General features: G+C 56.7%; 3 protein-coding genes across 8 annotated transcripts in view; 2 read left to right on the top strand and 1 right to left on the bottom strand.

Annotated features, from left to right (window-relative positions):
* The first annotated feature begins 46 nt into the window (after positions 1–46).
* On the top strand, positions 47–10,363 carry B4GALT2 (beta-1,4-galactosyltransferase 2). Of its 2 annotated transcripts, none has more exons than XM_065914594.1 (7): positions 47–451; positions 1,963–2,318; positions 2,521–2,756; positions 6,040–6,230; positions 6,374–6,496; positions 6,608–6,712; positions 9,487–10,363. In XM_065914594.1, the coding sequence occupies exons 2-7, from the start codon at positions 2,015–2,017 to the stop codon at positions 9,635–9,637; spliced, it is 1,110 nt and encodes a 369-aa protein (XP_065770666.1). In that variant the 5' UTR covers positions 47–451; positions 1,963–2,014; the 3' UTR covers positions 9,638–10,363. The 2 variants fall into 2 exon arrangements, with proteins under 2 accessions (XP_065770666.1, XP_065770658.1); XM_065914586.1 differs by having other exon boundaries at positions 207–345.
* A 754-nt stretch (positions 10,364–11,117) lies between these two features.
* Positions 11,118–14,633, top strand: CCDC24 (coiled-coil domain containing 24). 4 transcript variants are annotated; one of them, XM_065914559.1, is made up of 8 exons: positions 11,118–11,265; positions 11,511–11,686; positions 11,826–11,942; positions 12,640–12,714; positions 13,303–13,357; positions 13,851–13,920; positions 14,057–14,135; positions 14,219–14,633. In XM_065914559.1, exons 1-8 carry the CDS (start codon positions 11,140–11,142, stop codon positions 14,454–14,456), a joined length of 936 nt encoding a protein of 311 aa, XP_065770631.1. In that variant the 5' UTR covers positions 11,118–11,139; the 3' UTR covers positions 14,457–14,633. The 4 variants fall into 4 exon arrangements, with proteins under 4 accessions (XP_065770631.1, XP_065770651.1, XP_065770621.1 ...); XM_065914579.1 differs by having other exon boundaries at positions 12,637–12,714; positions 14,226–14,633; XM_065914549.1 differs by having other exon boundaries at positions 12,637–12,714.
* A 135-nt stretch (positions 14,634–14,768) lies between these two features.
* The window catches only part of SLC6A9 (solute carrier family 6 member 9), a 31,952-nt gene continuing 19,370 nt past the window's right edge, over positions 14,769–27,350 (bottom strand). For both annotated transcript variants that reach the window (XM_065929525.1, XM_065929534.1), the window contains exons 6-14: positions 20,741–20,873; positions 20,405–20,539; positions 20,220–20,323; positions 19,577–19,814; positions 19,354–19,488; positions 19,129–19,228; positions 18,940–19,040; positions 16,188–16,358; positions 14,769–16,062 (exon numbers count right to left, since the gene is read on the bottom strand). In XM_065929525.1, the coding sequence (XP_065785597.1) occupies positions 15,868–16,062; positions 16,188–16,358; positions 18,940–19,040; positions 19,129–19,228; positions 19,354–19,488; positions 19,577–19,814; positions 20,220–20,323; positions 20,405–20,539; positions 20,741–20,873 (1,312 nt within the window). In that variant the 3' untranslated portion in view covers positions 14,769–15,867. The remainder of the gene's footprint in view (positions 16,063–16,187; positions 16,359–18,939; positions 19,041–19,128; positions 19,229–19,353; positions 19,489–19,576; positions 19,815–20,219; positions 20,324–20,404; positions 20,540–20,740; positions 20,874–27,350) is intronic.

The raw sequence follows: 27,350 nt of genomic DNA, 5'->3' as shown, positions 1-27,350 counted from the left end.
CGCTGGAGGCGGGGGCCGCGGGGACGCGCGCGCGGGCGCGCCGGCCGGGCCTGCCCCTCCGAGGCGCCGTAGCGCGGGAGGGAGGCGGCGGCGCTGTGGTCCGTCGGTCGGCGGGTCCGTGGGTCTGCCTGGCCGCCCGGCCCCGCCCTGCCCCCCGGGGCGGCTCGGCTCCATGGCCCGCGGCGGCGGCGGCGGCGGGAGGCGGCCTGGGGGCCGTGGGGGCCGCTGACCGGGAGGAGGAAGGCGGCGGGGCCGGGCCATGGGGAACGGAGCCGACCGCAGCCGCCGGAGCCCGGAATCCAACCGGAGCCGGAGCGGCGCCCCCTGCTGAGCCCCGAGCGCTGGGTGAGAGGGGGGCGCTCGCGGCCCCCAGCCCGGGGCCCCAAGATTCCAGACCCGGCCCCGCGAGGGGCGCCCCGAGCGCGGCCCCGAGATCCCCGCCCAGGACCCGGTGAGAGGCGCTGGCGGCCAGACCCCGGCCTGACATCACCCCACCCTACCCCCATCCCTCGGCTCCCCGCGTCCCCCTCGGGCTCCTTTGCCCGTCCCCAGCCAGCCTCCCTTATTGTCCTCGCTCACCCCGGCCTCGTGGCGTGGGGAGGCGCTCCACTTACGTCGCCCCTTTGCCTCGGCCCCCAACCCACATCCTCTCCCCCAAGCCCCCTCCCCCCCCCACACCCACCCACCCGGTCTTCGCTGCTTCCCGGTCCAGGGGTGCCACGTGTTCAGGCCACTTAGCCTTCCAGCCCCGCCCAAACTCACCTCGTAGCCTGACCGGCAGCCTGACCCAAAACCCGTGACTCGGAGGGAGTGGTGGGAGTGTTTGCACGTGGGTCGGGGTGTTGTGAGCTGCCAGGGAGCCTGTCTGTGTGACTGTGTTAAGTCCAGGAGCGCGGCTTTGTTTGTGAGTGGGTGACTCGGTGCATTATGTTACTGTCACCCAGGCGTGTCTGTGATTCTGTGTAGTTCTCTGTGTATCTGAGTGCAGCTACAGTGTATCTGACTGTAGCTGGGACCCAGGGTGTTTGTGTGGTTGTGTGATAGATACTGTGTATCTGAGGGATACTCAGCCTGCTCTCTGAAGCACTGCCAGAAGTGCCCCCAGAAGTGTTCCTGCTGTGGGCCCCCAGTTAGAGCCATGGCCCAGGCAAAACCCTCTCCTGATATGCTGTCTCCAAGGGCCCAAGCATTTTCCTTTCTGGGAATCAGAACCAATCCTTGAGGTCTTATGGGAGGGCTGTCCTGGGCCCCATCCTGTCTTTTTACCTCTTGCTCCAGAGGGAAGTGATCTCATAAACTTATCTTGTTCAAATTTGGGCCACCTGCATGCTGAGGGCCACTTCCCAGCCTGCTCCCAGATGGCCTGGCCTCCTCGCCACTGGGACCTGACCAAAGAAATCACTGCCCACCCCCATGTTCCAGGAGGACTAAATGAAGTCTTGAGTACAAAGTGCTCTGGCATGGTAAATACTCAGTAAATGCTCTCCTTTCCTCGGACCAGGACTTCTGGGTTGAGGATGCTGGCCTGTGGGCATTTGTTCTCTGGGGCACAGAGAACCTGTGTGGGTCTGTACATAAGTGTGTTTCTGTGTTCAGATATGAGCTGGTGTGATCAGAGGTCACGTGCCCATGATCCATGGTGGGGGTGGGGGGTGAAGTTGAGTAAGAAGGGCACTTACCCAAGTGTGAGGGTAGGTGAGGCTCTCCATGTGTATATGTGTCAGTGAGGATGAGGAAGGAAAGCATGTGTGGGTTAGTACTCTAGTGTGTGAAGATGCATGAGTAGTGAGTTGTCAGGGACCCTGTGTGTGTGTATTTACAGGTAGAATTTGTCAAAGGGTGTGAGCAGGTAAGTGTGAGGATGCACGTCTAAGAATGGGAGCAGTGCACAGGAGGTGGGTGGGTGGCCCTGCCCCTCTGGCCCTGACCTGCTGGGTATGTCTCTCTCCCACCCCTGCTCAGGCCGGCAGCCGGATGCCCGGGCCCATTGGGCGGGCCGGCGGCCGCCTGCGGGATGAGCAGACTGCTGGGGGGGACGCTGGAGCGCGTCTGCAAGGCCGTGCTCCTTCTCTGCCTGCTGCACTTTCTCGTGGCCGTCATCCTCTACTTTGACGTCTACGCCCAGCACTTGGCCTTCTTCAGCCGCTTCAGTGCACGCGGCCCCTCCCGTGCCCTCCACCCGGCCGCCAGCAGCAGCACCAACTGCTCTCGGCCAAACGCCACTGCCCCCAGCTCCGGGCTCCCCGAGGCTCCCAGCGCCCGGCCCGGCCCCACGGCTCCTGTCCTGCCACCCTGTCCTGACTCGCCGCCCGGCCTTGGTGAGCCTGCAGGGTGGGACTTGCTTCTAGGGGTGGGCCGAGCTCTGGGGGAGTGGAGTCTTGGCCCCCGGGGCCGCCACAGGTGTTGTGTATTGGCAGAGGGCTATTCCTGGGATTCCCTGGCCCACCCCAGGTAGAGGGAGGGGCCTGGCGTCCTTGGGTTCTGATGAAGACCTAATTCCCGCCCCTGTCCTGCCTGCAGTGGGCCGACTGCTGATTGAGTTCACCTCTCCCATGCCCCTGGAGCGGGTGCAGAGGGAGAACCCAGGTGTCCTCCTCGGTGGCCGCTATACACCACCTGACTGCACCCCAGCCCAGACGGTGGCAGTCATCATCCCCTTTAGACACCGGGAACACCACCTGCGCTACTGGCTCCACTATCTGCATCCCATCCTCAGGCGACAGCGACTACGCTATGGCATCTACGTCATCAACCAGGTGTGTAGCCGCAGCCTCCAGGCTGGTCACCGGCCACCAGGGGACCCGCGAGCACCTGTGGGTGAGGGGCCCGCGTGCCTGTTGGTGCATCTGTGGGATTGGGGGCATTCACGGATGCCTGAATAGTTGCGTGGACACGCGATATACATGTGGGGGTCCGTGTATGTCAGCGCGTGCATATGTGGGTTTGCACGTGCCTTCGGGGGATTGCATACATACATGTTAATTGTGGTGGACACACTGCCAGGTGCGGGTAGCCTCTGTTGTGGGTGAGCGCCATTGTTTACCTTTGGTAGGCCCCACCCCGTGGTGCTGCTGGCTTAGGGTACACAGGCTGTGAGATAGTGAGGACCCTGAGCAGAGACAGTTAGACCTGAAAGAGGGATCAAGACTGCCTTAGGGCCAAGTGCTGAGCACAGCTGAGATCCAGGAATTCAGCTCAGGCTCCAGGCCCTCCCCCGTGGACCTGGCTGGGGCTGGCTGCTGGGGCCTGGAGAAGGCCTGATAACAGACCCTCCTCCCCACAGAGAATGCCCAGACTTGAACTTGGATCCCTTTAGACTCCAGGATGGTGGCATGTGCCTGGAGTAGGACCAGGGAGCTGTAGAGCCACCAGGCGGCCGGTTTAACCCCAGGGTGGGGAAGTGACTATTGAGATGGGTCTTCAGGGATGAATGGGCGTCAGCCGGTGGAGGCACTGGGGAAGGCAAGCATTCTAGGCAGAGGGCGAGAGGAGGCCCCAGGCCCCAGTGAGAGAACTGGTCTCACGTGTTTAGGAACTGTCAGCTGAGGAGTGGAGTCCCACATGCAGGATGGGTTGCAGAGATGAGGTTGGAAGGGCTAGTGGAGGCCACATCCACAAGGGTCCTAGGGGTCATCTCAAGCAGTTGGATTCCAGCGTGAAAGTGATGGGGTGCTGTTGTGTGTTTTTTGGCCATGCTGGGTCTTGCGGGGGCAGCACGGGCTCTCTAGTTATGGTGTGGGCTCCAGAGTGTGTGGCCTCAGTAGCTGCAGTTCACAGGCTTAGTCGGGATCCCCACGGCATGTGGGATCTTAGTTCCCAATCAGGGATCGAACCCACGTCCCCTACACTGGAAGGCAGATTCTTAACCACTGGACCACCAGGGAGTTCCCATAGTGGGGTTTTAGGGAGAGGGTAGTATGTATGTGTGCTTATTAGAAAGATTGCCCTGATTGCACGTGGACAATGGGATGGAAGGGGAGCCAGGAGGTAGGGCACCTGGTTGAGAAGAGGCTGCTATGTTCAGGATAGAGGTGGTGAATGTGCCTTCGAGTTGGGCAGGAGTCGTGCGGATGAGAGGAGAGACGTGATACAAGTAGCTGAGAGCAAAGGGAGGGGCCAGGACACCGTGAGGCTCTCTGTCTTGACTACTGGCCCTGTGTGTGGTTGCGCTCGTGAGATGGGAACACAGGATCTGGGCCGGGTCTGGGGGAGAATGTGTCTTTTTTGCACTTGATGAGTTTAAGTGCCTGGGGGAAGTATAAGAGGAATGTTCAGGCGTTTGGACAAACGAACTGGCCTAGGAGTGAAGTCTGAGGTGGAGAGGGATCTGGGAGCCACCAGTATGTAGGTGGTCCCTAAAACCAGCCGTGTCCAGCCTGCCTGGGGTGGGGCCTCGGAACTGAGAGGAGAAAGCCAGCATGTAAGGCATGGGTGGAGAAAGAGAGACCACAGAGGCTGCGAGGGTTGGCCAGAGAGGTTCGAGGAGACCCAAGAGAACTTGGTGTCCCAGCACCCAGGAATAAGCGTCAAGAAGGCATCATGGCAGCTGCGTGAGCGCTGCTGGGGGAGTAAGGAAGGATGTAGACCGAGAAGCGTCCAGTGGATTTAGCAACAAGGTGGGCCCAGCGAGAGCCATTTCAGGGGCATGGTGGGGGCGGAAGCAGATTGCAGTGGGTTGCAGAAGGAATCAGATCTGACAAAATGCAAGTAGCCAATTGCAGACAACTCTTTATTAAAAAAAAAAAAAAAACTCTGCTGAGAAGGGAAGGCAAAAGGTATGGTGGGGGTCTAAAGGAAGGGCTTTCTTTGGAAGGGAGAGAAATGGGCACATTTATGAGCCCTATGGGAGAAACCTAGGGCTCCAGGGTAGTGAGAGAGGTTAGGAAGGAGTGCAGATGGAGAAAATAGACCATTGCTCCAAGGGCTAGTGGGAGAGAAGGTTCAGGGCAAGGAGGAAAGAGAGAAGGTGGGGCCAGGCTGTTCAGGGTCCAGGGGAGCAGCTCCTGTCCTCTTGGGCCCCGGTTGGCTGGTAGGTTGGCTGGTAGGGAGGAGGGGCTACTCCTCCTCTCCTCCCAGGAGAGCCCACTTGAAGACCAGGAGGCTTTCTGGCTCCAGCCTGGAGATCATGGGTTGGAGCAGGGGCTTCAGGAGCCAGCCAGGTCCTTCCATGAAACCCTCCTTCCTCTGGCTAGAATTCAGAGTGTGGGTGTGCATGGCCAGGAGACCAACCTCAAGGAGACTTGATCCCACAGCCCCATTTCTTGGGGGACTCCAGGCTCATTATGCTTATCATTTTGTCGGGGAGACAAGTGAATTGAGCTTGGTCCCAGAGGCCGCCCAGGGAGTTGGATATAGATCTGCAAGAGCCAGAGGGGACAGGTGACTCAGTCCGCATGGTCTCTGCATCTGAGATGCTGGCCATTTGGGGACATTCTTTGTTCATTTCACTCCATGACATGCTCAGTAGGGAAGCAGTGTGCTCAGGGCCACTCATCTTTAAGATCCTCACTGGCACAGAGAAGATGCCTGGCACCAAGGACAGGGCCGAGGGGCATGATTGAAGGAATGAATGAAACGAGAGCCCTAAATTGTAACCGTTTGAGCGGACCTGGCATAAGTGAGGCACAGGGGAGGGAATGAGTAATTATACTGGGGCGGGGAGGTTTGCTAACAGAGTTCTTTCCAGACATGAATGTGATAAGTGGAGAAGGAGAGCATTCCAGACAGGGGCAACCGCTCACACTGAGGCCTGGAGGCAGCAAAGAGTCTGGCATGCTCTGGGGTTGTGGGGAAATATAGTATAGCTGGGCTTGGGGGGGTCTGAGGTCATTGACCATAGAGGAGACGGAGCCAAATTCTAAAAGGCTTTGCAAAGCTAGGTCTAGGATAAAGAGCTGGATTTGATCCCGAGAGTGCAGAGGCCCCAGTGGAGGATGAGTTGACGGGTAGTGCTAGGTCTGCAGGAACCACTCTGGACAGTGGTGAAGTGGCAGATGCTTCCAAGGCTCAGGGCCGACCTGTCTCCTCTACCAACCCCAGCACGGTGAGGACACCTTCAACCGGGCCAAGCTGCTCAACGTGGGTTTCCTAGAGGCGCTTAAGGAGGACTCCACCTACAACTGCTTCATCTTCAGTGATGTGGACCTGGTCCCCATGGATGACCGCAACCTGTACCGCTGTGGTGACCAGCCCCGCCACTTTGCCATTGCCATGGACAAATTTGGCTTCCGGTGAGGGCTCCCTTCTCTGCTGGACCCAGGCCTCCCCAGTCCTGCCCTGGCCATCACTCCCAGCCCCCTTCCCCCCCTTGTTGCCAGACCTCTATCTGGAATCCCCTCAGGCCCCGCATTGACGCACGTCTTCCATGTCCCAGGCTGCCCTATGCCGGCTACTTCGGAGGTGTGTCGGGCCTGAATAAATCCCAGTTCCTGAGAATCAATGGCTTCCCCAACGAGTACTGGGGCTGGGGTGGTGAGGATGACGACATCTTCAACCGGTGAGTGGGCAGAGGGTGGGGAGTCGATGGGGTGTGGATGGTGGGCGCAGACCAGGCAGGGCTCTTCGCCCATCCTGGTGCCCACTCCAGCCCGGCTGTCCCTGACCCCAGGATCTCCCTGGCTGGGATGAAGATCTCGCGTCCCGACATCCGCATAGGCCGCTACCGAATGATCAAGCACGACCGGGACAAGCATAACGAGCCCAACCCTCAAAGGTGACCCCCCCAGCGCCCTCAACCCCAGCCATCCTGGCCCCTTACCCCATAGAGTTGATGTCCCAGTGCTGGTGATCCCCAGAGGTGATCCCACGGCCCCTCACCCTTGACTCCTGAGATGACTCCCGGCACCCCCAACCTGGTCCTTAGTCCCCAGCTCAACTCTCACCACTGGCCTGATTCTGCAAGTGATTGAAATTTAAAGGTGGGGCTCAAATTGTCACTGAGTAACTTGCATTCCTCTTGGGCCCTCACAGACCTCACTCCAGCCTGAACAGATAGGACAAGAGACAGTGGGCCCAGGGCACAGCTCCAGGGTCTAGGGACCCAGCAGAGATTGCCCCGAGCAGTGTGGGGTGGCGGGAGTGGGAAGACACTGCTGAGCCCTCTGAGATTGAATAGGTGGCTGGTCTCTGAGGAGGAAACCACATTGGTGTCTTAATGGTGACTGGGAGAAATGCCTGAGGGCATGTGAGATGGGTGGTAGAGGGCAGGAGGGGTGTTAGGGGATCCAGAGCACTCAGACCTAAACCCTGCTAGGCAGCTTGTGTGAAGTTCAGTCTAGGGAGGGAGACCAACAGATACAGCACAAGATAATCAGGGCAAGGTGCTGTCCTGGCAGAAGAGGGAGAGTGATGGTGGGAGGCTTCCTGGAGGTTGTTGTTCAGTTGCCAAGTTGTGTCCGACTCTTCGTGACCCCATAGACTGCAGCATGCCAAGCTTCCCTGTCCTTCACCATCTCCTGGAGTTTGCCCAAGTTCATGTCCATTGAGTCGGTGATGCCATCCCACCATCTCATCCTCTGTCTCCCTCTTCTCCTGCCCTCAATCTTTGCCAGCATCAGGGTCTTTTCCAGTGAGTCAGCTGTTCACATCAGGTGGCCAAAGAACTGGAGCGTGGAGTATTCCTGGAGGAGGTGATGGTAAACTAGAGTTTGAAAAGAGTTATTCATTCTACAAATATTTGTCACACACCTACCTTGGGTACAGTACTGTATTCACCAGGCTGATGGAGGAGGCTAGTCTGGATAAAAGGAATCAGATGTGTAGGAGTCTGGAATGTGTACGTCCATTGTATACGCTGAGAGCCTGAAACTCTTCATTATTACATTCCGAAGGCTGGGAGTGACAAGAGGGGGGTCACTGCTGATCCCAGGTTGGGAGTTTCAGTTTTGTCCCAGGGGTGCTGGAGAGTCATGGAAGAACTTTCATGTGGGGAAGGGACGGGACCACATTTGGGTTTGGAAGGACCACCCTTTGAGTTTGAAGAAGCTGTCAGAGCTGCTGAGTGGAGCAGGAGGAAAGTAAACCAGGCTCAAAGGAATCAGTGGAGCCCAGGGGGTTTGCTGCATGTGAAACTGGCATGCACCCACCAGGCCAGTAGGATGTTCTGCTCTGAAGCCAGGATGTCAGAGCAGGGAGGGAGGTGGCCATACTGATGTAGGGTTGATATTTGGCAGAAGCATGAAGTACTGGGCATCCAGGGAGCTGATAAAAAAGCAGTTAAGTTAAAAACTATGGTGAATAGGGAAGGGATGACAGGCTGGGAGAAGAGCGGCTTTGGGGTATCTGAGGGGGAGTACTCAGAGTTGGACAGGCTCCAGAGAGGGATCTGAACTGAGCCAAGAAGGATGAAGAGGATCAAAACAGTTAGGATGAGGGTGGCAGTGGGGCTCTAGAAGCACAGGCCAGGGGACCATGTCTAGGTGCCATCCTTGGTTAGTGATATCTGCATGGCCAAGATAGCAAGATGTTTCTGGCTTAAGGAACTCTGTGGATGCTGGTTTCATCTAGCTAGTTGCTTTTGCCTCAGATCTAGGAGTTCTCCTGGATTCTTCTTGCTCTTGCCCTACATATCTGGACCATCAGCAGGTCTTATCAGTGCCACCCCTGAAAGGTGTCTGAGCCGGTCCACTTTCCCCTATACCTCTGCACTAGTGCATCCTCTTTGTAGTTTATGTTCCCTGGCCCTCCCTTTCCCAGATCGGGCTAAAAATCCCTGTGTTTTTTCACTCAGAATAAAAAGCTGTTTCCTCTGACTTACAGAGGCCTGCCCATACATGTTCTAACCTCCCAGCTAATCTTATTCTGGGTTTTCTCCTTGGCCCATTAAGCTCTAGGCACTCTGCTGTGCAAATTCTCATTTTCAGTTTAGGGTCAGCCTATGCTTTTACCTCTGCCTGGAAAGCTTTTCCTCTGCTGTCAGCTTGATGGCGCACACCCACCCCTTCCACGGCAGTCACCCTGTCTGCATTTCCCTCTGCTGTCTCCCTCAGTACTCCGGTGTCTTCCTTGTCTATTACTTGTCTGCCCTAGTGGTATAGACTTGCCATGAGAGGAAGGACTTTGCAGTTCTGTTCATGGCTGTGACCTTGGTGCTTAGAGAGGGCCTGGCACACGGGGACTGCTCAATAAATAGATGATGAAGGCGTGATTAAAGGATGAGGAACAGAGAAGGTGGCACAGAGATGGTGGGTGTGGGGAGTAAAGATGATGCATACAATATAGGGCATGTTGTATTTGAGGTGTCTGTGGGGTACCCTGTGTCTAGGTCTGCGATGAGAGAAAAATTGGTTAGCATGTCATGATTCTGGACTGAAGGGGGTGAGATCTCTGTTTTGAGGGTTGTTGCAAGAGCCAAAGGCATGTGGAGGGGGTAGCAAGGAGAACTGAATCACCCCAGGAAGAAGCCGGGAGGGCGTGAGCATTGGCCCCAGTGATCCCTACTGGGTTTGGTGGTGAGCCCTGATCTAGACCCACTTCTATTCTGTCTAGGTTTACCAAGATTCAAAACACGAAGCTGACCATGAAGCGGGACGGCATCGGGTCAGTGCGGTACCAGGTCTTAGAGGTGTCTCGGCAGCCACTCTTCACCAATATCACAGTGGACATTGGGCGGCCCCCTTCATGGCCTCCTCGGGGATGACACCAGTGGACAAAGGCTCCCAGTGCTAACGATTGCCTGTCAGAGGACTGACCTACAGCCTGGCTGGCAGTTGCTCTGTGGTGGATCCCCCAGGACTGAGACTGTGGGCTCTGTTTTCTGAGGGTCTTCAGTAGGCACCCCCCAGCTGCACTTGGAAGTTTCAGAACCTACTTTGGGGGAGCTTCCATCCTGGGCAGGCCCCTCAAGGGTGGCCGTCTCTGGGGTCAACCCCTCCTGCTCCTCCCTCCCCAGTTCAGCTCCCCTCACTGTCAGGGTTGGGTCAACCCCTGCACTGCCTCGCCGAGTGGCCTGGGCCAGGTCACTCCACCTCTCTGTGCCTCAGTTTCCCCCCCTTGAGTCCCCTAGGGCCTAGAAGAGTGGGAGGTATGACTAGGGGGCAATGTTGCTTCCAGGGGGAATTCTCAGACCTGAGGATCCCCCACACTCCCAGGGGAGGGGAAACCTTTTTCATTCAACATTGTAGGGGGCAAACTCTGGGGCACCCCCTGCTGAGGAGCAGCCCCAGGAGGGGACCAGAGGGGGTGCTGTGTCGCTGCCTGGGATCTTGGAGTTGGGCTTTGCCTGGGGGCGGATGGGGCTTGGATCAGTTGGGTTCCAGCCCCACCCCGCCTCTTAGAGAGAAGGCAGTAGCCCCAGGACCGGCTCGTGTTTGTACATTGCACAGAAACTTGTGTGGGTGCTTTAGTAAAAAACGTGAATGGAGAAGCCCTTTGTCTGTTTGGGGATGGGGATCTGGATCCCTAATCCCGGATCCTAGTGTGTTGTGGGAAGGGCGCCTGCCCCAATCTATCTGGTCCGGACTGTCCTGGTTCCCCAGGTCCCTAGAAATGCAGCGGTTCACTAGACTTACCCGGGCTGGAAGGAGAAATTCTACCCTGCCGCTGCCTCCTGGCCAGAAAAGGCAAGGAAGTAATAAACCCACCGGCCTCAGATTTCTTGGTTTTTTCACTTGCCCTGGAGTCTAAAGGTGCCCAGGGATGAAAGGTGCTTGGAGTCAGGTTGACGTGCATGGTTGAGACTGCGGAACTACCTAACACGGCTGTGGGTTGGGCTTTGTTAGCCGGCACCGCCCTGGAGTGGGCGGGGCTTGGGGTAGCGGCCCCGTTTCCCGGGTAACGGCCGCGCGGAAGAGGCGGGGCTAGGGCGCCAGTCCCGCCGCCTGGCTCCCCGGCCGCGACCTGAGACCGTGGCCTTCGAGAGTCGATCAGTAGTAGGGCAGGAGAGCGCCAGAGGCCAGCGGCTCTGGACCGAGCAACTTTAGTCGTGGGGACGGGCGGCAGAACCGAATGGGGCTTGGGAGAGGCCGGTCAGAGTGACAGACTGGGGGCGTGGCCTGTGAGACCCGGAAGCGGGCGAGGCGTGAGTGGGCGTGCCCGGCCATGGGCGACTAGCGGTATCCCAGTAACCCAACGCTCCGACCCGTGGTCCAGCAGGTCCAAGCGTGCGGCCGAGCGTCTCGGGGGCGGTGGCGCGGGCGGGCCATGCCTGGGGACTCCCCGTCGCTGTGGGAACTGGTGGAAGAGCACGTTCCGCTCCCGGAGCGGCCCGAAGTGAAGAGGATTCTAGGGGAGACGACGGTGGATCTGAGCCTGGAGCTACGGGCAGAGGTGGGGCGTAAGAAGGTGGGCCCCACGGCAGACCTGTCCCACGGCAGACCTGTCCCACGACTCGGATGATTTTCTCACCTCCTACGGGTCCCTAGCCCTGCCCAGTAAAACTCTCGAGCTCTTGTTGGATCTTACTGTCTGCCCAACCCTCTCCAATTTAACTGCCCTGCCCCTCATTCCCCCAGCTCCCCTGCCTCCCTTCACTTCCCTCCGCAGTCGCCGAGGTGCCCCAGCTCTCCTTGCAGGTGGTGATGTTACGATCATTGCTCCAAGAGGCTCGATCTATCCAATCCCCTGGATCGCGCCCCACCTCTGACCTCTCCTCCCTTCTGGCACCACCGCCCCTTGTAAGAGATCTCGTTCGCCAGGAACTGCGGCAGCTCCTCCAAGGTCTCCGCCGGAAGGCCATCTGTGAGGGCAGGTTGGAGCTCCAGACCTGGGGCTGGGCCCTGTCTTCAGAACTCAGATGGGCTAGCCTGGCAACTGACAAGGGGCCAGGGTTGCCTTTCCTGTGGTTCCCTGGAATGAGCCCCTGAATTGCCTTTATGCATCTTCTGCAGGGACCAGACCCAGGCTTGGGTCCAGTATAGTCCCAGGGTCCTGCGCTTTGCCTTGGAGGAGCCCAGGCATGATTTGCCAGAACAGGAGATGTTCCAGATGAGAGCTGGTGAACCCAGGTATAGTAATAGGAGAGGAGGGATCTGTCCTTGCTGGGCAAAGGACCCAGGGCAACTGGTAGGTCCCACCTGCAAGCATGGAGGAGCTCGTGGTCTGGGACTGACTCTTCTATAGCCACCTGTGGTAGGGGTCAGCCCGTGAGGGTTGCAGAGGCCCAGGAGACACGTGCCAATCCTGGGAGCTTGGTCCGATCTGGGTTTTAGAATATGAGGAACAGACTTCCAGACAGATACAAAGAGAAGCACTTTGCAGGAAGAGGGAGCACTACATGCAGGTATGAGTGGAAGGAAAGACTTCATCCAGTGGCCACTTGTCTCTCAGGCTGGGACAGCCAGGCCGCGAGGACTGGGTTAGAGAGGGGTGGGGGCTGAATGAGATAAAACGAGCAGCAGCGTGTTCATCAGTGAATGGTAGCAACTTATTTCTCACACATCCTTATGAAGGGGGTGATGTCCCCATTTTGCAGATGATGATATTAAAGCTCAGAAAGGATGACTGACTTTCCCAGGTTCAAACACAGTAAAGGGTGGCAGAACCCATGTGTGCAATCCCAGGCTCCAGATTTCCTCCTTTTAGTACCATCTTGTGTTGCCTTTGTGAGAAAGCACAAAATTGTCTAGGAGAAATGGCATTTGTGTCCTGAAGGCCTGGGGTGAACCAGCATGGGAGAGTGAGGTTGACTTCATCTGCCAGCAGCTGTCCCCGGGACCTCAGTGTCATCAAGGACCAGCTGAACGTGTCCCACATTGACCAGGCTGCTGGACACCTGCGGTGAGGCCCCAAGTGTGTGCAGTGGGGGTGGAGACAGGGAGGGTGGGGCTGCAGATCAATGCTGATGTACTGGGATTACTGGGAGGAGAAGGGAGGGAACACACCTGGCTGGGAGACCCGGAAGAGCAGGGCTGAGAGGTGGAAAGGGCAGGATGCTGATGAGGTTGCTGCCAGGAATCAATCAAGTACAGATGCCTACATGGGCCTTGGCCTGAGGACTTTTATCCTGGGAGGTGGGAGAGAGATGACACACAGAAGAGTTTTTAACGCAGGGGCAGGGCTGTGATTTGGGGGAGGAGGCAGGAGGACCCGCAAGTCTAGTCCTATCGAGTAGAAGAGAGACGGCTGCTCCTCAGGTTGGACACTGGAAGGCGGGCAAGGAGAGAGGACACACCCTGCCCAGGAAGAGGCTGGCGGAGCTGCAAGGCTGTGCTGGAATAGCATGAGGGCAGCAGAGGGAGAGGTGGGCGGAGATAGGAGGGCCCAGAGGAGGCTCCTGGGGAGGCCAGACGTTGGGACTACGTGAAGGGCTCTGCTGAGACCCAGGCCTGCAGTGCTGCTTCTGGTGCCTCACTGTCTGTGTCCCAGGGCCCTCCTGGAGGAAGAGTGCCGCACGCTGGAGAGGGAGATTCCCATCCTGCAGGTGAGCTGCAGTCCTGGGCCACCCCACCCCCAGCCCCTCTGCTGAGCGTAGACACCCCCGTCTCTCACCCAGGGCGTGAGATCCCCACACATGTGTCTGGGTGTGTCTGTGCCTGCAGAGATTGTGTGAACCCTGGGTCTGTTTTTCCCGTGTGCACACTTCTTATGTGTGTGATCCCTCAGTACGTGAACCCATATTCCAGTTGAGTCCCTAAGGCTGAGATCAGCACTTTTAGATCAACTGCTGGGGCTTCCCAGGTCTTTTGCCTCCTTCTCTTCCCCAAGTCTGGGTTCAGGCCTGCCACCCCCTTGCCAAGCTCAGTTTTTCAGGGAGAGGCTGGTGTTCCTCTCAGGAGTGCCCCCAGATGCTTGGGAGGAAGAGACTGCACGGGCTGGCTCCTGTGCCCCACCATGGGAATCCTGGCCTGGGCACCCTGCCCAGCCCTGCCCCGCCCCTGCCGTAAGGCCAGGCACTGAGCCAGCTCTCCCTGCAGCGCTGCCTGGAAGACGAATATACAGGGGCCCCTCGGCCCTCTGAGGCAAGCCTAGAGCCCACCCTGGCAGGTGAGGACCCTAGGCAGGCCCCAGAGCACCCAGCGCTCTGTGCCACCCCTACCCTCTGCCCCCACCACCCCACCTCACTCTTGTAACACAGTCTGGAAGACTGGGCGCTGTGTCTCAGGCAGAACTTCTCCTCCAGAGCTAAAGGAACAGAAGGCAGCCATGCAACAGGAGCTGCAGGCACCCCTGAGGCCTCCCTGTGTCTCCCCCAACCACAGGTAACCTGGAGCAGACAGAGAGCTGGATGGGGCAGGCTGAGGGGCAGGCCACGGCCCCCTCACAGCTACTCCCTCCCATTCAGGCCACAGCCCTTGGGGTCCTCCAGCCAGGGCCCTGGACCTCTGTCTTGCCTCCACGGGGCTGCTGGAGTTTGGGCCAGGCCTCTCCAGTGCTGCCTGCCTGCTCCTCCTCTGGAGCGCTGCCCCAAACCTCGCAGCCTGGCCTCCACCTGCCGCTGGGGACGGAAGATTCAGTTCAGCCCTGGGAAAAGGCCAGCTTCTACTCCGATGTCTAGTGCAGCGACCCAGGCCCCAACCTGAAGGGCTGCTCAGGAAGGAGGCTTCAGCTTCGGTTGGCACGCATCCAGTCTACTACTGCCCCCTTTCAGCTGCCAGGGCCCAGCCCACTTCAGATCTAGTCTAGGATGAGCCCTCCCCAGGATTCCACTGCTGTCTGTCTGTCTGTCTGGCCCTCTACCTTCTCGCCAGGTCCTGGGTGTCTAGTCCTGACTGTCACAGCCTCTGGCCTTTCTCCTCCCAGGTACCCCCCCACCAAAGGCCTGGCAGGAGGAGGTCTTGTCCCAGCCCTGACTCATGTCCCCCTGGAGGACCCAGACAAAGCACAGCAGCAGCTCAGAGACAGGAATAGAAATTTCATTAAAACCTATGGACTTTAAAATCCTAGTGGTGCGCGGATGGTCGGGGGTGGGAGGCGCACCGTTATTGCTACAGAGGATTAGAGGCGGCTCTTCCGGGGCTGTCACTGCACAGAGGGCATGGAAGATGGATACGTGGACACTGCAGGGCTTGGGGGAAGGAGTTCTGGCTCCAGAGAGGGGTTGGGGCACGCGGGCTGGGGCGATTTGGCACGTGAACAAGGGTAGCCCAGTTCAGGAAGACTGGGCTTTAGCCTGGTGGTGGTAGGGTAAGGGGGTGTCGTGTAGGGTCCCCTTCCCCGGGGCTCTGGGCTCAACCCTCCTGCTGAGCATCACCCCACCCCTACCCCCCAGAAACGAGTTCTTTGGGCAGGCTGTTGGATCACGGGCCTCTGCTGGGCTGGCCCTGACAGCCAGTGCTGGAAGGAGGCACAGAGACCTCAGAGCCGTCGAGTGAGGTGCAGGTGGACCTGGAACACAGATTGGGCCCGAGGCCAAGGGCGATGGGGTGGCAACCACAGATAATACACTTTTTACAAAAATAATCACACAGACAAAAGGGCCGGGCCACACAGCCTGACCTGTAACACTGCACAGCCCCCCCGGCCCCTCACCCTGCCTCCAGATAGGAAGATCCGAATTAGCCTGGGCGGAGGCTGGGGTCCACCCCAAGGGCAGGAACACTGGTCAGGAGGCTGGAGGCTCGGGGCAAGGGACAGGTAGGAGACCCACCCAGAACCTCAGCTCAGGGCAAAGTGTGGGGGCATCAGAGGCCACGTGAAGCCCAGCAGGCCTCTGGGGACCTGGCCTGAGACCCCTCCAAAGTGCTATTGGGCCCCCCAGCAACGCCCCCCCCCCATCACCCACACCCCCCAGCTGCCATCTTGGCATCCAAAGGACCTGTAAACACTAGGGACGTTAGCACGAATGACCGCGCTAGCAGTGGTGGCCAAGGTGACAGGTGCCACCCCTGGCCAGGGCATGGTGGGGGCAGGCGGTGACACCTATCCACCGTCTCCCCAGTCTCTGTGTTGGGAGCACAGGGTGGGGGTTGGGCACTCCCCTGGCAGCTGTGCTCATATCCGGGAGTCCTGCAGGCGGCTGGAGCCATTAGTGCCCACCATGGGAATCTGGGCCTTGTCCGGGTGCAGCGGCTGGACCTCAAGCCCGTCTTCAGGGGAGGGTGGAATGGTGGGGGCGTAGCGCCCTGTTCGGTGCTCCAGGAGGGCGGGACCCCAGTCTCTGCTTGGCTTTGTTGCATTTTTCAAACGCTGCAGGAGGCGTAGGCATGGGGGAGGGACGGGCGGGCAGAGTGCATCAGAAGGGAGCCCTGGAGCACCATCCATCCATCCACCCCCTTCTGATTCACCTGACTGCCCCTGCCCCCACCCCTCACCTGGAGGAGGGTGTCCCCATCTGTTCTGCAGAACTGGAACAGGGCGTAGAGTGGAATGCAAATGACAGAGGACAGAGCCATGAGGAAGCCAATGGCCACGGCCCAGCTTGGATACTGGTATTGGTTGTAGGTAATTGGCTGGTACTGGATCACCGAGAAGATGAGAATGAACTGCAAAGAGTGGGGGTTGGGAGCGGGCGTGAGTCCTGCCCAGCCCCACCCCGGCCTTAGGCCTCCTATCAGCACTGCTCCCCACCCTCTCCAGTTTTCCAGACTAGAAAGAGGCATCTCAGGGAGGGCAGGGTTGACATCAATGTTTGGGTAGTGGAAGAAGCTGATAGCACCAGGGGTCCAGGGTATGATGGGCAGGTGAGCACTGTGGAAGGGGAGGGGTCTGGCTTTGGGATAATCCTGAAACAGCCAAGAAACTGTTCAGCTGCCGTGGCCCTTGGAAGTCAGTTCTACTCAAAGACTTGCAGTGGCCTCCCACTGCCTGCTGAAGTAAGGCCGAATCCGTGGCCTTTAAGGCTTCAATGGCATTTTCCATCTACTAAACGTTTTTTGAATGTTTCCTCCAGACCTGGGAGCTCCTGGGATTGCATCAGCTCTAGGTCTTCAGTGCCCAGCACAGCGCTTGGCGAAATCTTATGTGCTGATCTGAACTGACTTATGCAGGGAGGTGCGAGCAATGGGGGAAAGGAAAGGGAAGAGTCCTGCCAGTCTATGGCTGCAGAGACGGCAGTGGACAGCCTGGTGAGGTTCCGAAGCCTAGAAACCATGTCAGGTTGGGGGTGCTCTCAGGAACTGCTTTGGAAAGGGCCGAGGGACACCAGAGATAAAGCCTAGGGTTGCAGCAACAAGAATACTACAGGAAGCAGAAAGATGGGCAAGTGGTTCATGGGCCACCTGGAAGGCCTGGAGCAGTGGGTACTGCTTGCCAGGAGGCCTCAGCATATACCTCCCAAGCCTTCAGCTGTATCCTGGAGCTCAGGCCCCTCCAGCCTTTTTAGTGACTAAATTCTGGAAGTCAAGACCCGCATCCATCCGGGAGACACTGCACTTAGATGAGCTTATAACAAGTTCCTTGAATGGAACTAGAGCCTGATCTAATGTGTGGCCAAATTCTTTATTTGAGCTGATAGAAGGATAGAGTTTGCAAAAAAAAAAAATAATAATAATAAATAAAAGATCTTTTCAGCTCTATGAAGAAGTAAAGCCTCCAAAGAAAACTAACAGCACAGAAACACACGGTCCACAGAGCCTGGCATCCTCACCTAAAGGTGACTCCAGCCTGGCTTTCTGAGCACAGAAAGGATGCTGCAGGCTTTGCCTCAGTTTCCTGGAGATACTGGGCCCAGGTTACCTCCTGCCTCCTGCCCTCCCCACAGTGCCCTGGGTCTCCCCACAGGGCGGCAGCTTCATGGGAGCCCTGAAGGATGAGTTCCTCCAGGGTAGGTCCTGGGCCAAAGCCACAACCCCCGAGGGCACAGTGCATGGCGGTGGCGTCTGCCCTCCCCTGCCTCCCACCGCTTACAGGACACTTCCGCTCCTCCTGTTTCAAAGCTGGGCCAGTGGCCAGAGCTGGTGCCTGTGCCAGGCTCGGGAAGATCCCACACCCATGTGATGGAGGCCTCAGCCCTCAGGGGCCTTTTTTTCCCCAGAAACATGAGCCAAAGTGGAAATCCGGTGCTGACCTCTCTGCGGCACAGAGGAGCTGGCACGAGGGGGACACGACTCCAGACACTGCCCTGACCATCGGGCTGACCCCTCTGTCACTCAGAGATGGCCCTGCCTCTTCTCTGCGGAGGGACCATTACACTAGCAAATCCCTCCCCCCACCCCAGCCCCCGACTTCTCACCCTGATCATAAAGGAACAAAATCAGAAGGTTTGTAGTCCACAGACCACTCCTCCTCCTAAACTTGTGTCTACTGCAGCATGGGCCCAGCACACACGCTCCAGATCAGACCACCTGCTTCGCATGAGGGCTCTGACTCTTAGAAGCTATATAACCTTGGGTCAACTACTTAACATCTCAGGGCCTCAGTTTCCTCAACTGTAAAGTGGGGATAATAATGAAACCATAGAGAATTGTATCACAAGACTTAGTATATGGTTCCTGGTCATGGTGGGCTTTCCCTCCACCACTTCCACTCCCTACTGGGGGGGTCTATCTTCCAGGTGTTGAATACTGGTGGAAACCCAGAACTTCCCCTCCCAAGCCAGCCCATTCCAGGGTGGCTTAGGAGAGTGTCCCGGATCCTGAACTGATACCTGACTTGCACAGCCTGCTTCTGGAACATGCATTCACACCACATATCCTGACCACTCCAAGCACCTCAGCTATGAGGACTAGAGACATGAGCTCAGTGAGGCTGTCAGAGGCCAACGCTAATGTCAGTCACAGTTCCTGAGGCTCCTCTTGGGGGATGCCAGGTGGGAATACCAGGGAGGGAGGGCCGGCTCTCAGCTGCTGCCAGCCTATTTTCCCCTTCTGAAGCTGGGCACTATCTTCCAGCAAATACAGGACCCTGTGCTCCCTTCCTAACCAAGGCCAGGACTTGGGTGGTTCTGAGTCTCCACACCTGTCTGACTCTATGTAGCTTCGCGCAGACTTTCAATGACCAGAGCTGTGGGTGCGGAGCCCCCAGGGGGAGCTCTGGCCTGAAGAGCTTGTGCTCTTCCTTGACTGGTTCCCAAAAGAAGGACGCTTGCCGCGGGGGCAGCAGGGCGGGGACCAGCGAGGAACTTACAAAGATGATAGCTGGTGAGACGAAGCGCCAGCAGATCTGGAAGAAGAGGGGCGGTGGGAACCCCAGCATCATCTGGATGTCCTGGAAGTAGTTCTGGTGCCCTGGAGAGAGGGAGGTCAGCAACCCACAGGACAGCACGAGCAGGCCAAGGGCTGGGACACGGGAGGCCGTGGAAGCTCGGGCACTTACCGTAAATGTACATGATGGACACGCACATGATACAGGAGATGATGACCAAGGAGAAGCTGGCCGCGTAGTTGTCCATCAGCAGCAGCCAGTAGATGCCTGCCTGCGGGCCAGCGGGAGCTGAGTCGGGGTGCCTGAGGCTACGGTCCCCCTCTCTCCCCTGTCTCCCCCCTGGTCCCCGCCGCCATACCCTGGCAACTCCCGCCCAGCCTTTCCCTTGGTTCTTACTTGGCTGGTGAGAGGGATGCCCAGAAGGAAGCCAGCCACAGCCACGCCCAAGGTCACGTAAGTCTTTTTCTGCAGGATCCACTCATTCCCTACCTCATCCACAATGGCTGTGACCAACGTCTCTAGGAGGCAAAACTGCAGGATCCGGCCATCAGAGCAGGGCCTACTGTTGGCCCCGCCTCCTCCCGCCCCCAGCCACAGGCCTGGGTCCCACGCCTCGTACCTGAGTGCCCAGCCCCAGCAGGATGAGCATGAAGAAGAAGAGCAGGGACCACAGTGGGGCGATGGGCAGCAGTGTGAGGGCCTCTGGGTATGCCACAAAGGCCAGGCCTGGGCCGTGGTCTGCCACGCGGGACACGTCCACACCCAGGTGGTTGGCCATGAAGCCCAGGATGGAGAAGATGACGAAGCCGGCATAGACGCTGGTGGCACAGTTAGTGATGCTGATGATGACACTGTCTCTAACGGGTAGGGAAACCAGTGGTCAGGACACACAGCTTAGTTCCCCCTGCCCGATTTGGGCCAGGCCAGGCCAGGAGACTTGGAGACAGGGAAAAGTTCTAGGAACAAAAGCACCCCCACTCTCATCTCGGGTCTGTTTTGGGCCTCTTTAAGTGGGCGTGAGGCTCTTGAGTCCTTACAGACCCCTGGGGCATCACTGTCATCACCCCTTCTCTCTTCTGCCTAAGTGTTCTCTGTTCTGCAACGACAGAACCCAGACCCGGCACTGCCAGGATCTCAAGGCTGTGAGTGGAAGAGAGGGTCCAGGAGGCTGCACTGGATCTGGTGGGTCTGGGGGAAGCAGGATCAGGCTGCAGAGAGGAAAGAACAGGGGGCAGCCCCAGCGCTGGCGGAGAGACTCTCACCGGTAACAGTTGTTGTGGAACTTGTTGTAGGAAGCCATGGTGATGAGACCGCCCCACGCACAGCCCAGCGAGTAGAAGATCTGGGAGGCGGCATCCCCCCATACCTGCAGGAGGAGCTGCGCTCAGAGGCTGGCGCCTCTCTGCCTCTCCCCATCCCTCCAGGTCACCTTCCACCCACAGCCCACCTTGGCCTCCAGGATCTTGTCCCACTGTGGGGTCAGGTAGTACATGATGCCCGTGAAGGCTCCTTCCAGGGTCACGCCACGGATGAACAGGATGGTCAGCACCACGTAGGGGAATGTGGCCGTAAAGTACACCACCTGGGGGTGAGAGGGGCCCCACTGGACTCCTTTGGGCTCTTCCCACCCTCCCCCCACCAACCTGCCCCCTCCACCACCACGGGCCCCCTGGTCCCTCTTTCCCTCCTACATGCGTTCATCACTCCCCCACCCACCCGTCCACACACAGGGGAGGGAGGATATCTCTGGGTGGGCATAGGTCCTGGAGGGAGGGGGACTTACTTTCCCTGAAGACTTGACCCCGCGGATGAGGCAGAGGAAGACGACCACCCAGGAGACGCCCAGGCAGCCGAGGAGGGGCAGGCGCACCTCCCCGAAGTTTCCGATGTCATCCGACAGCTTCAGCACGTAGAGCCTGGAAGGGGACACGCTGTCACTGCAGGCCAGCCCCACCACCCAGCGACACATCCCCAAGGCCCGGGGCCCAGCCTGGCAGCTCCCTCCTTTCTCACGGAGTCCCAGCGGCCGGCCTGTCTGAGATGGGAGCGTTGGCGAGGCCCCAGACCCAGCCTGCCCAGCCGCCTCTGCCTGCTGCCTCTCCCAGGATCCTCGAGGGTGCCTGCAGGCCACACCCCAGGCCTGGGCTAGCTTCCTCAGCCCCTGGGGTGTGGAAGTCTTCCTGTCCCTGCTCAGACCCAGCCCAGGTCTTTCCTTTAGGAAGGCCCTCTCCTCCAGACTGGACGCACCCTATCTGGCGTCACCTCCTCCGGGAAGCCTTCTGTGACCTTTTCACCCACACTAGTCCTCCAACTCTGATGAACAGAGGGAGGCAGTGGAGTACTGAGTAAAGATAGAGGCTCCCCAGGTGGCACCAGTGGGAAAGAAGCCGCCTGTCAATGCAGGGGACGTAAGAGACATGGGTTTGATCTCTGGGTTGGGAAGGTCCCCTAGAGGAGGAAATGGCAACCCATTCCAGTATTCTTGTCTGGAGAATCCCATGGACAGAGGAGCATGCAGGGCTATAGTCCAAAGAGTCACAAAGAGTTGGACATGACTAAAGCGACTTAGCATACACATTGGAGCACGCAGGCCTAGACTTGAACCTGAATTCCTCTCCTGAGTATGCATGACTCTCTCTGGAGCCCTATGCCACGCCAGCTGTGTTTCTTCAATCAACTGGACGTTGATGTGCCAAGCCCTTGCTAGATGCTGGGCATATTGACCTAAATCAGGTATTGTGGGCACTGCCAGGAGTGTCTTAACCCCATGGGGAGGAGCACACTGGAAGTATTCCTGGAAGAGGAGAGGCTTGAGCCAAAGTTTCAAGGATGGGGAGAAAGTGGGTGAAGAGAAATGAAAGTACATGCCAGGCTGAGAGGATGCGTCAGGGCCAGGTCATGACCCAGCAGGACAGGGTCAGGAACCGCCTGGGCATGTCAGTAGCTCAGGAAGGCTGGAGGAGAAGGGGAGGGGAATATAGAAGGATGAAGATAAGAAGGAACAAGATCAAGAGAAGTTGTGAAGTCAAGACGGAGAAGTTTGGATTTTATTCTGAGAACAATGAGAAGCTTCTGGAGGGTTTTTAGAAGAGGTCTCTCAGGGCCTCTGCTTGGCTCAAAGCCTGGTAGCAGCTCCCATCTCTGGCCATGGAAAAGTCAGTCCATACAGTGGCTACAAGCCCTCCATGATCCACTATCTCCTAAGTGCCATCTCTCAAGTCTCCTCTCCTTCTGCTCCTTCCCCCCTTACTCACTGCTTCAGCTGCACTGGGTTCCTTGTTGTTCCTTAAATGTGCCAGGCCCACTCCCACCTCAGGGCCCTTACACGTGCTCTTCCCTGTGAGATGTGTTTTTTCCCCCAGACCTCCACATGTCCACACGGGTGTGAGATTTGTGCAGGCACAGGGCCCCGTGCTTAGAAGGGCCTTGTGCTTGCTTGAATGTCCTACCATTGTCATCTTGAAATTCTGAGCACATTTGAACAAGAGGCCCCATCTTTTCATTTTGTGCTGGGCCCCACAAATTATGCAGCTGGGCTTGTCAACATGACTCCCCCGCTCCTTGCTTCCTTCAGATCTTTACTTGGGTGTCTTCTTTGCAAAGGGGCCTATTCTGGAAACCTGGAGTAAGACTGCAACCCCGGCCCCAGCCTAGCATACCTTACCCCATTCCTGGCTGTATTTTCCTCCATAGTATGTCTCATTCTATCACACTGCACGTTTTACTATTCAGTTTGTTATCTGCCCTCTATGAAGGCAAGGGTTTTTGTCTGTTTTGTTCACTCTTGTATCCCTCCAGTGGTTCGCAAAGTCCCTGGCACAGAGTCATGCCCAATAAGCATTTGCTGAATGGATGAATGAATTAACATCATGGAAAATGGGCTGGGAAGTATAAAGGGGAGTATCTGGATGGGGACTGGCTTGGTTGTTGGAGTTGTCCAGGCTAGAACTGATGAGCAAGAGACAAATTATTGAGCCTCAGTCTCCTCATCTTTAAAATGGGCATCATAACACGAGCCTAGGGTAATCTGTAGATAAACTTAGAAAAATACAGGCTCCTTTCTTTCTCCTCTTTCAGTGAGGACTTCTCCGCATAGCTCATAGGCTGTCCTCTAATATTAGCTATTTTTACTTTTTTTTTTCCAACTCAGTTCTCAAACCTCGTGACAACATGTTTAATACTTTGTGATGGTGGTCACCCTGGTCCCTCATGGGACAGTGTTGCCAGGTCTGGGATTTGTTTGTTTGGTCAGCCCACCAGACTGTCAGACTTGCAAGCACCTTGTTAGGCCTTATCTGCCACAAATCTTCTCCTAGGCTGCCCTTCATATTGTGACCTGCAGAGGGTGCTGTCCAACACATCCCTCTTCTGCCAAACTCCTGCCTCGGGGCTGGTTCACTCAACAGGCATCAGGGTCAGAAACTTTCCAGGCTCTCAGTCCACGGAGGAACCAAAGACAAAGGGATGAATAAAATCTACCCCCTACTCCCAGGAGAGGCTCCTGGACCCTTGTGGCTGTGCATTCCAATCTTTTTCCCTTCGGGACATGCAGGAAAAAAATAGTTTGGGCCCATGGGGCAAATAGACAGGGTCACTCAAACCTGAAGGCAGCAGGGCTGGGGATTCTGGGCTACCTAAGCCCGACCAGACTGGCACACTATTTAGGGCACATCGTGTTGGGAGGCTCTGCCTTCCAGAATAGCCACTGGGTCTTAACTGCTACAGCTGAGAGGTGATTTACTTTAAGCACCAGCATTCAAAGTAAAGAACCCACTCCTTGCTCAAAAGACTCTCTAAAAACTTTGCCTAGTTACATATGCAAAACTGGTAGTGCTTTGTATTATTTTTTATTGCAAGAGTTCAGCATACAATACAAGGGCTTAAAGAGTTCAGTAGGCTAGACTTCTGAACTCTTAACTTTCTCTTTATGGCACCATATTTAATGTTTTGTTTTGGTTTTGGACCATGTGCTTTTGAGACCAAACAACTAACTGAAAAACTTTTGGAACCCCACATGTTTACAAGTTGCTTTCACATAACATCTCTGGACTTATTCTGCATTATTTTTTAATTTTCCCAACCAGATGGTAAACGCCTTGAGAACAGGACACTCTCATCTATTTCACTGCCTCTCCAGCAGTGGCTCTCACTGTACTTACTGAGCACCCGTCACTGTTCTTAGTGATTTCTGATACATCTTTATAATAACAAGAATGATGTTGTAACCACTCCCACTTAATGGATGAGCAGTTGAGACTAAAAGAGGTTTGGTGACCTCACAAGGCCAAGCTGGTATGCAGCACAGCCAGGATTTGAGTGAGGTCTGTGTGGCTCTAGAGCTGGCATGAAGATACAGGAAGAGGGGTGCTGGGATCCAAGTCCCATTGGGCACCAGGTGTCTGTTGGGGAGATGAGGGCATGGTCCTGAGCTTAGGGATCAGCTCTCAGAGGACTGTAAGATCATGCTGTAAAGACGTGGTGAGGGCAGGGAAGACTGGAGGCCAAAGGGTGGGCAAAAGGCAGACATGGGCTCAGAAATCTGGGAGCTCTTCTCCCTTTAGAGGAATCAATTTTTCTCTTGATTTGCTTTGTTCACTTGTAAAATGGGAATATTTTATAAAACCGGCACACACTAATAGGGTTGCCGTGGGGCTCAAATGAGATCGTGCAGCTTTCCAAAGGGTCGCTGGAGACTGTGGACCCAGAACACCTGCAGAGTATCATCGGCCTAATTCACATTAGACACCAGGCACAGTGGGGCATGCGTATCTTGACACATGTATATCCTGACACATGCATATCCGACACATGTATATCCTGACACATGCGTATCCTGACACATGTATATCCTGACATGTATGTCCTGACATGTATATCCTGATGCACACATGTCCTGACACATGCATGTCCTGACATGCATATCCTGACACATGTATATCCTGACACATGCATATCTGACACGTGTATATCTGTCATGTGTATATCCTGACACATGCATACCTGACACATGTATGTCCTGACATGTATGTCCTGACATGTATATCCTGACACGCGCATATCCCAACACATGTATATCCTGACATGCATATCCTGACATGTATATCTTGACACACATATATCCTGACACAGCATTGCAGTCTAGTTCCTTAACATCTGGGAATCAGTCTCTGAATCTGAAAATGGGGGTGATATCATATAATATGCTGAACTTATAGTTCTCTGGTGGCTCAGGGGTAAAGAACCCCCCTGGCAATGCAGGAGACTTGGGTTTGATCTCTGGGTTTGGAAGATCCCCTGGAGAAGGAAATGGCAACCCACCCTAGTATTCTTGCCTAGAGAATCCCATGGACAGATGAGCCTGGAGAGCTACAGCCCATGGTGTTGCAAAAGAGTCAGACACGACTAAACAGCAACAATAAGCACACAGTAGGTGCCGAGAAATGGGGGTGCTTGCTCACCTAATCTTGCTGAAGCCAGCTTGGGCAGCCCTCTCAAAGGTCACTTCCCTAGGCTCTCCAGGAGGGGGCAGGAGGGAGCCATCCTAAAGGGAAGGCGTCCTGCCTGGGACTGGGGCTACGTAGGGAGGCCTGGCTCCAGCCCTGGCCAAGGACTGGAGTTCAGCGGGCCATCCTGTGGACCTCCTGACCCATGGCTAATTCTCTTTGAGGGGAATCCCCCTCTAATTGCACTGGATAAAATCTCCTGGGCTCTGCCAGGCAGTAGCCCCACCCTGGAAGACAGCCCCTGGAGTGAGAATTTCTGGAGCATCTCTTTGTGTTTCTGGAAGCTTCCAGAAGGTTCTCCCTCGTCTAGATCAAGTTGCCCAGTCCACACCATGCCTCAAATGCAGCAGAATACCTAAAGGGAGGAGTCTCCTACTCCCCGTTCCATCCCTGCTCTGAGCGCAGTTCTCAGTACCTACTTGGTGCTCAGGAAATGACCCGTCCAATGACTGAATGACCAAATATGCCCAGAGGTAATTTTGCCCAAACCTCACTGGGAGGCAACGGCTCTATGGTCTCCACCATGAGTCTTGAGGACGGTGACCACATCTTAACCGTCTTTGAACATCTATGGCGCAGCACAGGGCCTCCGCAGGTGGCTCAGTGGTAGAGAATCTGCCTGCCAATGCAGGAGGTGCAGGAAACACTGGCTCAATCCCCGGATCAGGGAGATCCCCTGGAGTAGGATATGGTAACCCATGCCAGTATTCTTGCCTGGAAAATTCCACGGACAGAGGCACCTGGCAGGCTACAGCCCATGGGGTTGCCAAGAGTCAGACACGACTGAGCACGTATGCGGCAGCAGCTGCCCAGGGACACTGGGCCCTGAGGCTCTGAGTGCTGGCCCTCGGCTTGGAGGACGTGGACCTGCTAGGACTTCCGAGTGTAACCGGGACCTCAGCCGCTCAGCCCTGACTCTCCATCACAGCGTGGAGAAGGCTCGAACCCTCTGACTGGCAGGGGAAGCCCTGTGCCTTTTGATGCCCTAGCCTCCTCTGTACCAATACTCTGTCCAACCTGCTCCCACCCCCAGCTCCAGTTTGCCACCTCCTGGCTGCAGCTCATCTGCCTATGTCTCCCAATCCTTCTATAGCTCCTTTTCTCCCTCCTCTGGGAAGTCTTGGCTTTGTTTATGATTTATTTTTTGACCGTGTCATGCTTGGCATGTGGGATCTTAGTTCCTTGAGGAGGGATTGAACCTGTGCCCCCTGCGGTGGAGGCACTGGAAGCTCGGAGTCTTAGACACTGGACCTCAAGGGAAGTCCATGGGAAGCCTCCTTGATCACCTGCTCTTGCCCTCACCACATCCCCTGCATATACCTGCACTGAGGCCCCCACCCCTAATAGCATTAACTACCCAGCTCCCTTCTGGACTGTGACCTCCTCGTGGCAGGGCCTCAGGGCCGTTCATACCCCATGGGCACACAAGGTCCGGTGGAGTGGACACCATAAATGTTTGTGGAATGAATGAACGAGGCCTGCCCACCAGCCCACAAAGCCCTCTTCCCATGAGCTCCCCAACAGGGCGTGGGGAATTTCCTCCAGGATGTCCTGCTGTGCCCTCACACCCACCCAGCGGGGACAAGATGTTCCAAACACCCCCAGCAACAGCTTCCCTTCAGGCCAGCCCCGGGACTCCGTTCTCTGTCAACTCAGAGCTGAGGGGTGCCAGGCTGCCCTTCCCAAACGCAGCTTGACGACGACAGCTCTGGGCTCAGGAAATGGCCACAGCTCTTCTTTGCTTCTGCAGGGCTAGGTCTGCACTTCATTCCTCTAAGCCCTCCAAGAAGGCACGTACTCCCTGAAGGCTATCACGTGGCCGGTGAGCTCCCCACGCACCTGTTACCCTCACAAAGGGTTTGCCTCAGGCTCTTCTGGAGCTAAGGCCTC

The sequence above is a fragment of the Muntiacus reevesi genome, chromosome 1 (genome assembly GCF_963930625.1).
Source record: "Muntiacus reevesi chromosome 1, mMunRee1.1, whole genome shotgun sequence".
Lineage (NCBI taxonomy): Eukaryota > Metazoa > Chordata > Mammalia > Artiodactyla > Cervidae > Muntiacus > Muntiacus reevesi.
Note: the sequence above shows the minus strand (reverse complement) of the source record. Positions and strands in the feature narration are given on the sequence as shown.

What these genes read in the sequence shown, in the direction of transcription:
- CCDC24 (XM_065914579.1), top strand. Translation starts at nt 11,140, where the DNA reads ATGCCTGGGGACTCCCCGTCGCTGTGGGAACTGGTGGAAGAGCACGTT. An exon ending in ATGAGAGCTGGTGAACCCAG is followed by an intron (nt 11,943 to 12,636) that starts GTATAGTAATAG and finishes TTCATCTGCCAG; the next exon opens with CAGCTGTCCCCGGGACCTCA. An exon ending in GGGAGATTCCCATCCTGCAG is followed by an intron (nt 13,358 to 13,850) that starts GTGAGCTGCAGT and finishes CTCTCCCTGCAG; the next exon opens with CGCTGCCTGGAAGACGAATA.
- B4GALT2 (XM_065914594.1), top strand. Translation starts at nt 2,015, where the DNA reads ATGAGCAGACTGCTGGGGGGGACGCTGGAGCGCGTCTGCAAGGCCGTG. An exon ending in TGACTCGCCGCCCGGCCTTG is followed by an intron (nt 2,319 to 2,520) that starts GTGAGCCTGCAG and finishes TCCTGCCTGCAG; the next exon opens with TGGGCCGACTGCTGATTGAG. An exon ending in ATGGACAAATTTGGCTTCCG is followed by an intron (nt 6,231 to 6,373) that starts GTGAGGGCTCCC and finishes TCCATGTCCCAG; the next exon opens with GCTGCCCTATGCCGGCTACT.